The sequence below is a fragment of the Paramisgurnus dabryanus genome, chromosome 13 (assembly GCF_030506205.2).
Source record: "Paramisgurnus dabryanus chromosome 13, PD_genome_1.1, whole genome shotgun sequence".
Classification (NCBI taxonomy): Eukaryota; Metazoa; Chordata; class Actinopteri; order Cypriniformes; family Cobitidae; genus Paramisgurnus; species Paramisgurnus dabryanus.
In genome coordinates, this window is record NC_133349.1 from 3,155,004 (window position 1) to 3,168,138 (window position 13,135).

The window sequence follows — 13,135 nt, forward strand, 5'->3', positions numbered from 1 at the left end:
GGAGACGGTTGGATTGTTTTCCCCCCCGGTGGGCGTGGTTTTCAGGTTATGACGCGCGGCGCTCTGTCTCTATAATCGCATTTTTCTAGATGGACTATGTAGCATGCATTGCATTAGCAGCGCAAAAGATTATAAGTTTGATTCGCAGGAATCATGCATATTTTTGCTACGAAAATGTGGGGATTATGAAATCATGCAAGCCCCGCATATTTTGCGCACGGAAATCTGCAATTTATGCTGCGAAAGTGCAGCGTATTTGAAAAAAATGCGCCCCCCCACATAAATATGCTGACTTTGGCTGATTATGCATTGAATCATGCGATCGCATAATCACGTTTTTCTGGATGGACTGTGTAGCATGCATTGCATTAGCAGCGCAAAAGATTATAAGTTTGATTCGCAGCAATCATGCATATTTTTGCTACGAAAATGCGGGGATTATGAAATCATGCAAGCCCCGCATATTTTGCGCACGAAAATCTGCAATTTATGATGCGAAAGTGCAGCTCATTTGAATAAATGCGGCCCCTCGCATATATATGGACTTTGGCTGATTATGCGTTGAATCATGCGATCGCATATTCGCGTTTTTCTGGAGGGACAGTGTAGCATGCATTGCATTAGCAGCGCAAAAGATTATAAGTTCATTCCCCGGAAACACGCATACTGGTCAAATATATATCTTGAATGCAATGTAGGTTAGTTGCTTTAGATAAAAGTGTCCGTCATATGAATACATGTAAAAATGTTAATGTGTTTATGAGTTTCGCTGACTCAAAGCAGAAGAATGGTTGAAATGTTTGAGCGGTTTTATTGTTGGAGAAACGGTAGTGTATTTCAGCTCATTCTTTACGTGCAGGTGTATGTGTGTGTTTGGAGCTGTGGAGAGCAGTGATGTAAAGAGTCCCAGGGTGCTGTTCAGTCAGCACAGGGGCCGGGCTGCTCCACATCTCTCTAATCACTCTGTTTACAGTCCATATGTGAGCTATTCCCACTGAGCGCCGGCCCGGTACTTACACTGAATTAAAGCCCCGCTCGCATGCTGCAGGCTGGGCGGCCCGCGCATGTGCTGCAATTTTTGGATGAGGGGGGAGTTTTCCTCTTTTGTTGTTTTAGATTCTCTCACTGGCATGAAAGTGGGAGCATCGCTGTCTAATTTTAGTCACAAACGAGTTACGTTTTGAGTTAGAGGAGGATTTAGGTGTTGTTTTTGGGTAGGTAAGATGTTTTTTCGTATAGCTGTACTGTTGATTAGGAAGAGTAGGAAGGATTAATATTTTATAGGATTAAATTCTTCTTAATATTAGTAAATGCCACTACTGAAAAGGTTAATAATGGAGGTGTATTGTGCCACTTTGGATTAAGTTTGTCAGGGAGGAATTATAGGGCTCAGATGCAAAATCCCCCAAGTGCGTCTGACGTGTGTTTTTATAAATGAGCATTTTTATTAGACTCTTGATGGGTGACCTGAGGCCAGGATTAAGCAGATTTTAAGGAAAAGTATTTGATGAGTGTATAATACATGCATGCCAACATTGATGGATGTGGCTTTGGATGCTTTTGCATCTGAGCTCCTCAATTGTAAATGTGCATTAATTTGCAGTGCAAAGGAACTGTAATGTATGTATTTTGTGATTCCCAACCTTTCGGCCTCGGGCGCGAGGTAGAATGAACGAAGATCCTCGTCTCTCGGTAGGGCATCAAGTGGTCTCAGTCCCGAGCTTGTGAAGGGTGCATCCCTCTGCTACCTACCCCAAAAAATGTATGACATAAAACAATCTCAACCTTAGAATTTGAATTAAACAAAACGAAATGATACAATGCAGTGCTGTTGGTTAGCAGCCTTATTTTTCGGAGGTTTAATTTATGAGGGTCCCCCCTGGTATCATCTCACCCCCACCCCATTTTGAGAACCACTGGTTTAGGGTAATGTCCAACATGTTTTTGAGAAATGTATGCCCATTTGACTAAAGTGTGCACTCTCAGGAAAAAGGTACCTTTTGAGGTACTTGAGGTACTAATATGCACTTATTGTGTACCTGTAGCAACAGTTGCGCAATATTTAGTAGTAATTGACTTGAAATATTATTTTTTTTTTAGGCTGGTGGATATGTAAGTTTAAAAGACTTTGCAAACTAATTTTAACAAACATTATCCAGGGTTTTTATAAACCCCATTATGCCCCATTCAGACCACCAGCGAATAGCAGTAGCAGACCGAAGCTTGGCGACTTCCGGCGACACGAGCAAAAGCGACTGGATGGGCGTGTTATACAAACAGTAACTTTATGCAAATACTGAGCGATTTTTGGGAGCTGACTACCAATGGGAGCGAGGCAGTGGAGTTCCTTCTCTCGGCAGTTACTGGAGTGGACGGTACTCATTTGTTTATGATAACCAGATTTAGAAGCGCCTCATTGAAATAGACGGGCAACACACAGAGAGAAAGTCGCTGGACAAGGACAAGAGAAAAAATACAAAATTGAATGGGATGGCTAACGATTAATCACGATTAATCTATAGCAGAATAAAAGTTTTAGTTTACATAATTTAAGTGTGTGAAATGTGTATAATAATAATTATGTATAGTTTTAAGAAAAATAAATATATACATAAATATACACATCTATATACACATGTAAACATTTCCTAAATATATACATGCATGTGTGTGCATTTATCTATACAAAGGTATTATACACAGTTCACATATGATGTAAACAAAAACTTTTATTCTACTATAGATTAATCGCGATTAATCGTTATGCATCGCAACACAAAAATAATGTTATAGGCACTAAATAATTTGTTTAAAGTTAATTTATATATATTTTTTTTAGTTGGGGAGGGGGTCCAATAAGATATCTCTAATTCTGTTAAGGTTTAAACTTCTGGACTAGTCACTCAGTTTTGGACAATAGTGTTGTCGACCATACTGACCCATGTAGATTTTATTGTGCATTTGGCCTGGAAAACATATTGAGTGTGGACATGAATACAATTCAAGCGCCAGCACACTGATATATAAGCAAAAGCTCCACAGGTCTGCGAGCCGTGTTGCGGGCCCTGCCCTCTCATCAGCTGTCATTCAGCACACGTATGTTTCTCTGTGAGCGAACTTAACCCCTGTGTCCCTTCAGACGACCACAACAAAAGAGCGTCCCACCCACCCCGTGGCCCCGGAGGAGCAGCTGTGTAGTTGCATAGCAGCAAATAGCCATCAAATGCCATCTTTGTGGGCCGAGCTCTGGATTTGACACAGGCTCCTTTCTCTTTCACATAGAATGGATAGAAAAGAAGCTGTAATTAAGACGTTTTATTTTTTTGTTGTATTTAAACGGAGGTGGACGCTCACCCACCTCTCCCACACAATGTCTCTAGAGAAAGATGCAATGTAAAAGGGAGGTATTATCAGGGATGTGCCTGGTTAGATCTAGAGCATTTTTATGTGCCTCTCCCATGACGGAAAGTCAAATAGATGATTTAGTTTGATAACCGCGTGACAGACTTCCTGGGCTCACCGATAAGGCCTTGAGATGGATATCATTTAAAGGGACTCTTCCTATTAAAGTACCTGCTAATGGTTACGGGCGCTCTTAATCCGCGAGGTTTGTTTGGTGTCGCTTCAGCTCAGCAGATATGTTGTGACGTACGGTGTGAGATGAGTGATTAATGAACATTGATTTTCACAACATCTGTGTCAGCGCAGAGAACTTTACCCGCTATATGACCTGACAGGACTGGGGCTCTCGTAAACAGATTCGTAGATAAGACTCAAATCTTTTACGTAGTGGGTAATTTTCATTTCTCTGCTATTGTTAGTTGCTTGTTTACGTTAGCGCCCTTGCATCATCTATCTCTAATGATTGTTGTTCTGGGATCAGTGATGACAAAGGCTACGGGTGACATTTAAAACGCCAGTTGGCCTTCAGAAGTGCAGCTGCCCGGCCACCTATCAGAGAGCACACTGTGGTTTCATATTCCAGCGTCACTGTAGAGGGTTTTTGTCTTAGATACTGTTGTACACTTTTCATTTATATAGCAGCGTAAGCTTTGGCGGTAAAGGTTAACAGTCCTTTTCAAGCAGACACGGTGATATATGCTCTTTTACCCTCTTTTGCCTGTTCCTGCTAACTGCGCACCTGTCATTGCCGTGCATTAGAGGTGTGCTGTATGACCAAAATATATATGAAGAGTTTCGTTGCGTTTTTTATTTTATTTTCAGAAATCTAATTTTTTGGTTGTGCATTCCAATTAATATCAATTCAACTGCAGTTGGTTTGTTTTGATTTAAACCTTCATAACTTAAAAAATATAGCTAACTAGCACCATAAAACAAAATAATAACATAATAATAAACATATTTTGACAAAAATCTTAAAAACGGAGTTATCTCATTTTGCAACAAAACTCTTCATATGCTTTTCAGTTTATCTTATTTTTGGAATATAAAAATTAGCCACTTACTATAGATTTTAACTAAATTCTCATCACAGTTTTAAAATATAGGCAAGTTAAAATTAGTGTAAGGGTGCAAATGACCAGAAGGTAACAACAGATTAAGTCTTGATTGACAGAATCTTGTTTTTAAATTAGTTATTAATTTTGTAGAGTATTGAAGCTATAGGAGGGGTCTCCAACTTTTTGTGAGCAAGGGCTCCCACAACGGATAAAACAATCCTGAGGGCTGCTACTTTTATTGTTCAATTTAATTTATTTTACTTGTTGATATGTTTTATCATTGTTTAAAAGTTAACATACATAAAAGAAGCCAAGCTGATATAAAAATATGTAATAAATCAATATTAAAATTGAGGCTATTAATAGAATGTGCTTTGGTGGGCAACTCACAGACTCGGGCACCATGTTGGAGACCACTGTGCTATAGTATGCATTGTATTTTGTATTTATGCATACAGTGCATAAAAATAGGCAATATGTAAAATGAAAAGTATGAATATATGCACTAACCTACAAGCAGGATAAATACCTGTATATGAGAGACAGACCTCTAGATATAGATATTATAAATATGACCGGTACTATGAGGTGATGACCTGTTTTAAGGTCTTGAAGCTCTTTACTTTCTATTAGACCTGAACCGTTGCATCTTTTTCTCAAGGACTTTTGTAATATGAGGAAAACTGCATCACCCCAGCAGCGCATGAATCACTGATATAAACCCGAGTTTTGTCTTAGCTTTCTAAAAGTTCTAAAAACTTTAAAACTGTTAGCATTGTGTGCGAAAAGTGCTTTCTTTGTTTGGCGACGCAGCTCCTTGCGCACGCCTCGAGAGACTTCACACGAGAAACCTGCTGTTGCATGAGACAGCAATCGAGAGAAAAACTCGTGGTGGATTCACTGGCGCATATTATGATATTACAAAAATGACTTATGTATGGATTATTTTACATGTCTCTCCATCACACTCTGTTTAAAGGAAAACACCACCGCTTTTCAATATTTTACTATGTTTTACCTCAACTTATCTTTTTTTCAATGCGTCCACTTAATCTCTGTACAGCGTGTCGTGAATGTGTTAGCATTTAGCCTAGCCCCATTCATTCCTATGGCTCCAAACAGGGATTAATTTAAAAGCCACCAAACACTTCCATGTTTTTCCTATTTAAAGACTTTTACATGAGTAGTTACACGAGTAAGTATGGTGGCACAAAATAAAACTTTCCTTTGGATCCTAAGGAATGAATGGGGCTAGGCTAAATGCTAACACATTCACGAGGCGCTGTACAAAGATTAAGTGCACGCATTGAATAAAGATAGGTATGTATTAATTAATCTAAGTTGAGGTAAAAACACAGTAAAATATTGAAAAACGGTGGTGTTTTCCTTTAACATGAGGGAGTGCCGAGTTAGCCACACCCACTTATTTACATTTTGCCAAATGCACGGAGTAGAAAAATCTGTTACGTCTGACATTTTATTTAACAGAATATATCATAATACCCCCACAGTTTAAGAGGGGCTTAATGCAATAAGACAACCTCTATCATTTAGTATGATGCCAATGGAGAACATTTTAAACCCATATACCCAAAAAATAAATTAAATGAAATAAGTAAATAGATAAAACCAAACAGCTTGTAATCACTGTTGACCTTGCTTACATGATGGAAATCAGACATCCCACAAGTTATTTTGGCAAAAACGACATGTAACCAAGTCAAGTTTATTTTGGCTATATAGTTAACCTAGATGGTGAAATGGCTAGGTTTACAGTGAAAAACAACAGGGTTCACTTTGTTTAGATGCTGCATGTAAGAACGTTAATTTATTAAGACCTGCTGCAAGAGGTGTGAGGATGAAAGCTAAACTTATCCTTAAAGGTCCCGTGTTCCTTGTTGTGGATATTCTGAGCGCACCCACCACCCCGCCCTCCACGTCCCCGAGTGCTCATGTTATAAAAATGATAAAGCTGGCATACCTGTAATTTCAAACCAGATGGTTTCATCTTTTGAATATTTATAACAATCAAAACAATTTCTGCGCTACGTAGCCTCGGGCCATTAATGTGTTAAGTGTTGGGTTTAATGAAATGAAATCTCAGCTTTTTTTGAGTGGAATGTATTAAAATAGAAGACGAATAAAGAAAAGATGCTGGTGTTGGGCAGCGAAGAGAGATGAACTCATTGTGTGGTATCAACCTGCAGCTCTGATCCTGGAAACTGAAGCTGAAATCCCCAAAGCAACATCTGCTTTATGTGCATAACAGATTTATGCTGCTGTTTTCTACTTTGCTGTCTTTCATACTCTGTGGCATTTGTTATAAAGGGACAAGCATTCGTTTGGTTTTTCCTAATGAAGAGATCCATTACTGCAGCTATTTGTGCATGAATCACATTTCCTAGTTTTTTTTTATTTTTACGTCAAGATGCCACCATAAATGAGTGCCCAATGTTATGACAATACTGTACGTAAAAGTGAATTTAAATGTCACTGTTCGCTGTCTCTGTCTCTTGCAGAGTATGATTTCATCAATTGTTAACAGCACTTACTATGCAAATGTGTCTGCTGCGAAGTGTCAAGAATTCGGACGCTGGTATAAACATTTCAAGAAGACAAAAGATATGATAGGTAAGCAAAATCGCACCAGATTGTCACAACTGTGAAAATTAGGCGGTTAATATTTCAATGTCGTCTTGTTTTTCTGTTAGTGAATAAACCAGTTATGTTTGCCTACTTACTGTTATAATAAATGTGTATTTACTGTATGTGTCCTTTGTAAAGTCTTTATAATCTTTAAACCTAAAGTCTTTTAAATGTTTGCTCATCGTTCAGGAAAAAATGCAGTCCAAATTATATTTAAGATGCATGATTTTTTTTAGCTTAAAAAAATGTTCAAACGTGCATCCGTCGACTGTCAGTCAGTTGTTTTGCTTAACTTTGACATCTGCTTCTTGTTTCCTGTTCACACGTTCACTTTTAAACACACTAACAGTCTCTCTCTCTCTCTCTCTTCACACCTGTGTGCTTGCGTGTGTTTGTGAACGTGTGGTCGTCTGCGCAGTCGTGCGCCAGCCCTCCCAGCTGGAGGGCTACCTGGGGACTTGTGTCCTCCATGACAGTCCACGTGCCACCACATTAGGTAGGTCACGTGATGCACCGCACCCCCTTAGGTGCCTGCTGCCTGTGGCAAACTTCATATATTTATTCACGTGCCTGTGCGAAGCAAAGGCTGAAATGCTGTTGTGGTATGTTAACAACTCACGGCAGGCCGAGAGCCGCGTGAGGAGGACTAATATGTCGGATGGCATGGGCTGCCACAGTACAAGCAATGAAATGCACTGTTTACAAGCAACAAACACTATTTGTTGTGGCAATAATGTCACCAAAAAGATTTATTTTTGTTTTGGTCGTGGTTCTGTTCCTGTAGCTCGATTGGTAGAGTATTACTTTAGCAACGCAAAGATCATGGGTTTGATTCCCAAGAAACACGCATGTCAGTGCACATTTCCAGTGTCAATAAAATTGTAACATATATCTTAAATGCACCGTGCATTATGTTGCTTTAGCCTGGTTAATACACAGTGAGTATTTGTGGGTCTAGGTGTCATGTTTTGTAAGTGGACCATAAGAGGCAAGCCTCTTTAAGAAGTCGATCATGTGGAGCGAGGCGAGCCGTCTCTCCACACAGCGGTGACACGGCCAGCGCAGGCCAGCTCTCATTCAAACACAGCACGAGAGCCCACCATACAATCCCTCCCCCCAACCCAAATTCCCTCCCATTGTGCTCCTAATCCCAGCCTGCTTTGTGCCGAATTCCAGAGGAGGGACTCTGGTTCTCTGTGTGCTGCTGATGGGGCCGGGAACACTTTCTTCAAATCTTTTCAATTTGCATGGAAAGCGCGTGCCCCCAGCGGTCCCGAACACCGAAAACACAACCGAGAGGCACACCGTCGCACAAGAGCACAGGAATGAGGGGGATTATGGGAGGGCTTTGATTATTACCCAAATTTTTTTTTGGCTTTTCTCACTTTTTGGCGATTTTGAAAAGAACAGCCGCCGCTTTGTGTGCGCTGTCAGTTAGACACATGTTTGTGTCCTTGCGGTTATTGTGCGCGTCTCTGGAGAGTTTCCATGCGTTTAATCAGCTTTCTATCTCTTGTTGAAATATTTATATTTTGGTGATTTGCCATAACGCTTCTTTTGTGTTTCATAAATCCCGTAAGATTGTCATAGAGTTCGTCTTTGATTGTGCTCGTAGGTGTTGAGCGTTGTCAAGTTATGATGAAAATTAAACAAGATTATTTTCTTGTTATTTTTTTTTTCTATTAATTATTTTTTGTTAAAATTGTGTTCTTGTTTTTTTTATTTCTGCGTAACCCAAAAGGAGAATTTTTGAAGTCATTTTTGGGTCATTTTCAAACCAGCCATTAGGTTAAATTAACCCCCCCAAAAATTTATTTGACCCAGCAATGGGTTAAATAAAGACTTAACAGGTTGACTTTGTCCCTTTTTGACACAATGCTGCGTTGAAAATATCCTAGTATTTTTTTAAAGGTTTAATAAGACTATGGTGCATGTTTTTCCCCATGGATATTGAAAAACACGACTACTATAAACTTTCTTTTTTTGTGTTCCAAAATGACACCATTTGGCTTCGGAATGACATTAAAGTAAAAAATCTAATAACATATTTTTCATTTTTATATAAACTGTTTATTAAATTTTTGTTTAAAGTCCCCTTGTGGTGACAATCAAGTTTTTATTGTTGTTTATAATATGTCTATGTGGTGTTTTTAATACGTTTTAAGACAAACCATGTGCAAATTAATCATTCAAAAACACTGCTGAGTATTTACTCCATAAAATTTTAGTTTTCCAAAGTTTCCTACTTCACAAACATGTAACCAATCACATTATCACAGTTGAGCGAGTGGATCAGTAGTTTGGGCCATAGATATAATGTATGGATGCTGCATAGACTTAAAAAAAACAGCACTAAAAAAGCAGTGTTGCAAACGCGCAGTTCACGTATGCATTGTGCAAAACCAGACTTAGCAGTTATGTGTCTGAAACAGCTGAATGTAGCATCTATTGACATATATATCTATGGTCCGAGGTGTGTTAAAGAGGGAAGGTGGGGACTAATTTGCATATTCATAGATCCGCATATACTTAAAGAAGCACAAGGGTGTTTGAAAGCATGAAAACATTACTGTCACAGGAATTAACTTTTAAATATGCTATTATAATGCTCATAAGTTGGGGTTAAACTGATAAAGTGATTGACTTCTGGGGGACTTCCAGTCTGTACAGTCATATCAATTGAAACATCCAAAGTCTCTTTTATCCGTAAAGTCTGTAAACAGTTGCTTTTTTACTCAAGTGGTCTCGGGGACATTTGCTCTGGCCTTCTAGTTTATATTTAGACTTTCCCAAAATTTCCTATTAGTCAGCTTATGTATCTCGTTCTAGAATTAAGGGCATAAAGGACGTCGTGTGACACTTTCTGGCTCAAGATGTTTTAGCACAACAACATCTTGATTTCATTGCTCACATGATCTGGTCATGGACATTATTAACTCATTTATGCAGATGCGGGTCACACACTTGCCCTATAGTGGTTATTTATTATAGAGGTTAAACTGAGTTATTGTGGTAATGGACGGCTGGATCAGATTCTTCATAATTTAGCCTTGATTTCTAGTTGTGTCCAAATTTATTCATGTTTGTTGTTTCATATTTATTAACTCTTAAACCTATAAATATGGCTATTTTTGCTGGTGATGTCTTCTGTTTAATATGGATCTGACATATGCCTGCCAATAGTCATGGCTGAGATCCAGTGCTTAACAAACAACTTAATCAATTGTTAATTTTTTTCTAGTTAAAAAATACTCTCATTTTAACATTTTCGTTATTATTAAATAGTTTTATATATTATTAATGTCAAAGAAACCAAATCATTACTACAATTTAAATAATGCATCAGTGTGAGTTTGTCTACAGTATTAAGTGCTATGTGACTGGCGCTCACATGTGTTTGTGCTTTTGCACCTTATGTTAATGCATTTATGCAGATGCATGAATGCTTAAATATCTTCTGGGTTGCTCGAGGTATTAATGTAAAGACAGTCTGTTATGCTTTACGTGAAAATAAACAGGTGTAACAAAAACTGCATGCATGTATAAGACCTGCGGGCTAATAAAGCTTCTGGTGTCTATTATTTAATTAATAAAGGGTTCCCACGGGTCCTTAAAGTTTGTGAATCCGGGGGAAAGAATTCAAGCCCCTGTGAAGTTTTTAAAAATATACAGATCATTAAAAGTGCTTGAATCTTTTTTATGCAAAAAGTTTTCTGGGAAAAAAATCTATATTATTCCCTGTGTAGTTTAGGATAATATCATAAAATTCTAGACGTTTTAAGCACACGTGCGTAACTGTTGGCTTTAAATGCTTATATCTTCTGTATGCGAATGTTGATTCATACCAAAATGCTTTTTTGCATAGTTGTGTTTGACACATAAAAACGTCTCAGGTTACGTTTGTAACTGTTGTTCACTGAGAAGGGAACGAGACGCTGCGTCTCCCTTGCCATACTTCCTGCGTCCCTGTAATGCCGTCTTTGGCAATTTTCCAGATAGCGATATACTTCTTGGCTCCCGCGTCACCCTGTCTTTGTCGTTAAGCCTCACCATTGGTTGAATTTGATATACACATTCAGACGCACTTACCCCTGGAGGCGTCCTCAAAGTGTCACTGCAGTGACGCAGCGCGAGTTCCCTTGAAAGGGAACTGTAACAATGTATCTTAAAAGGTAACACAATGTAACGTTGCTCTCACTTGAAATGTGTCCCCATTTAGTCCTTGAATTTGAGGGTATTGGACCTGGAAAGTCCTTGAAAGGTGCTTGAATTTGAAGTTAACTAAGGTGTGGGAACCCTGTTAATATCAAAAACTGTAAATCAACTCACTGCGTCTAATTTATTTCTTTGTTCTTTATTACTGACAATTAACCTGATTGATTACTTATTATATTAATAATATATATATAAATATTAATAATTTAACTTGAGCATGTTGGTTTTGCTTTGCGATATCAGTCAAATTAAGTGGGCAGGTTGCCTTATAGACTTAATATAAATGTTTTGAGTTTAGGTCTTATAAATTGAACCACCTGCACTGACATGCTCTTTTTGTTTCTGTATATCTCCCCTACAGCCGAAATGGACGGTCTGTCTGATCTTTCACCACCTGGACCCAACCACCTCAGTTTTAGCCAGCAGCCCATCCCGGGCAGCACCGCCGAGCAGCCGCCATCTCCGGTGCCCCTGTCCCACACCAGTCAGGCTCCCAGCAGGGCCCAGCTGCCCGGCCTTCACCCCGGTCTGGTGTCCACACCCATGAGCCCTCAGCTTGTGAGCCAGCAGATCGTGATGGCACAGATCCTCAACCAGCAGTACGCCGTCAACCGCTTGCTCGCCCAGCAGTCTCTGAGCCAGCAGTACCTGAACCACCCACCCGTCAATCGCGCCCTGAACAAACCCCTGGATACGCAGGTGTCCAACAACTCCGAGGTCTCTTTGGAGATCTACCAGTGGGTGAGAGATGAGCTGAAAAGGGCCGGCATCTCACAGGCGGTATTCGCCCGTGTGGCCTTCAACAGGACGCAGGTACTAAACTGATTCTTTTGAGATAATGTAAATTTGTCACATGTAACCTTAAAAGACAATGTTTTTGTAGATGGCTATAATATGATTTTGTTGATGATTATAAATGCTAAGTCACATGTCCAGGCTGTGACATGTTCCTGTGATGCCCATCATCGCACGCTCTTTAAATCAGTAAAATTCACCATGCCCTTTCTATACAGTCGCAGTGGTTACATGCTAATAGTTTATATTTTGTTATTCTGGTCTGATAAGCGAAAGATCATCCAGGAAATGTGGGGTTATCAGGGCCAGTACATCCCAAATCATTTTCTCCTCACCACTCAATCATAAACTTTAACCATCAGCGATCTGGCAAGCGTGGCTGCTCACTGACTCGTGTCTTTCGGTTCGCACGCCCATCGCTTTGACCTTGTTTTTAGCCACTGAATGCAGTCTGTTGGTGGCACAGAGCTGGGACAGCCAGGCGGTGCTAGCCGGTCCAAAATTGATAATACAAAGTCAGTATTATTAGTGCCTGATAGGAAAAGCATCATTGTCAGTGACTTATACTCGGGCTACTTTATTATTACTTTACACGCTAAAATTCTCCACATAACTTGTTTGTGTGGATTATACCTTAAAAAGTGCTTATTGTAGTTCATGTTAACAAATACAACCTTATTGTGAAATGTTACCTTAAACTGACAATATACAATGCAAAATTTTGTTAAGCTATCAAAAAGGCACAGTTCTCAATAACGGAAGACATACAGGTTTGTCTCTACCAGCAACTACCCTAGAAATAGCCGGGAAATCATTAGTGTTGAAATCCCGCAGCATGACAACTGTCTGCCGATATCAGGTGAGACAAAGAGAGACAAACCTGGACCCCTGCCAATGTTAGGGGTGGACCCCGGTTCGGTCACGGACTGTCACCACAGCATGTGTTGCCAGAGACAGCGGAGAGATAATGTGTCAGGACATAAAACTACACGACGTGTGTTTGAGCGATAAGAATCTAA

The 13,135-nt window shown here is 39.5% G+C and overlaps 1 protein-coding gene across 5 annotated transcripts in view; it reads left to right on the forward strand.

Moving 5' to 3' along the window:
- The window catches only part of satb1b (SATB homeobox 1b), a 65,041-nt gene that overhangs the window by 23,023 nt on the left and 28,883 nt on the right, over positions 1-13,135 (forward strand). For 3 of the 5 annotated variants that reach the window (XM_065298921.1, XM_065298923.1, XM_065298922.2), the window contains exons 6-8: positions 6,980-7,091; positions 7,525-7,602; positions 11,683-12,134. In XM_065298921.1, coding sequence (XP_065154993.1) covers positions 6,980-7,091; positions 7,525-7,602; positions 11,683-12,134 — 642 coding nt within the window. The remainder of the gene's footprint in view (positions 1-6,979; positions 7,092-7,524; positions 7,603-11,682; positions 12,135-13,135) is intronic. The other 2 variants (XM_065298924.1, XM_065298925.1) reach the window with 1 other exon arrangement.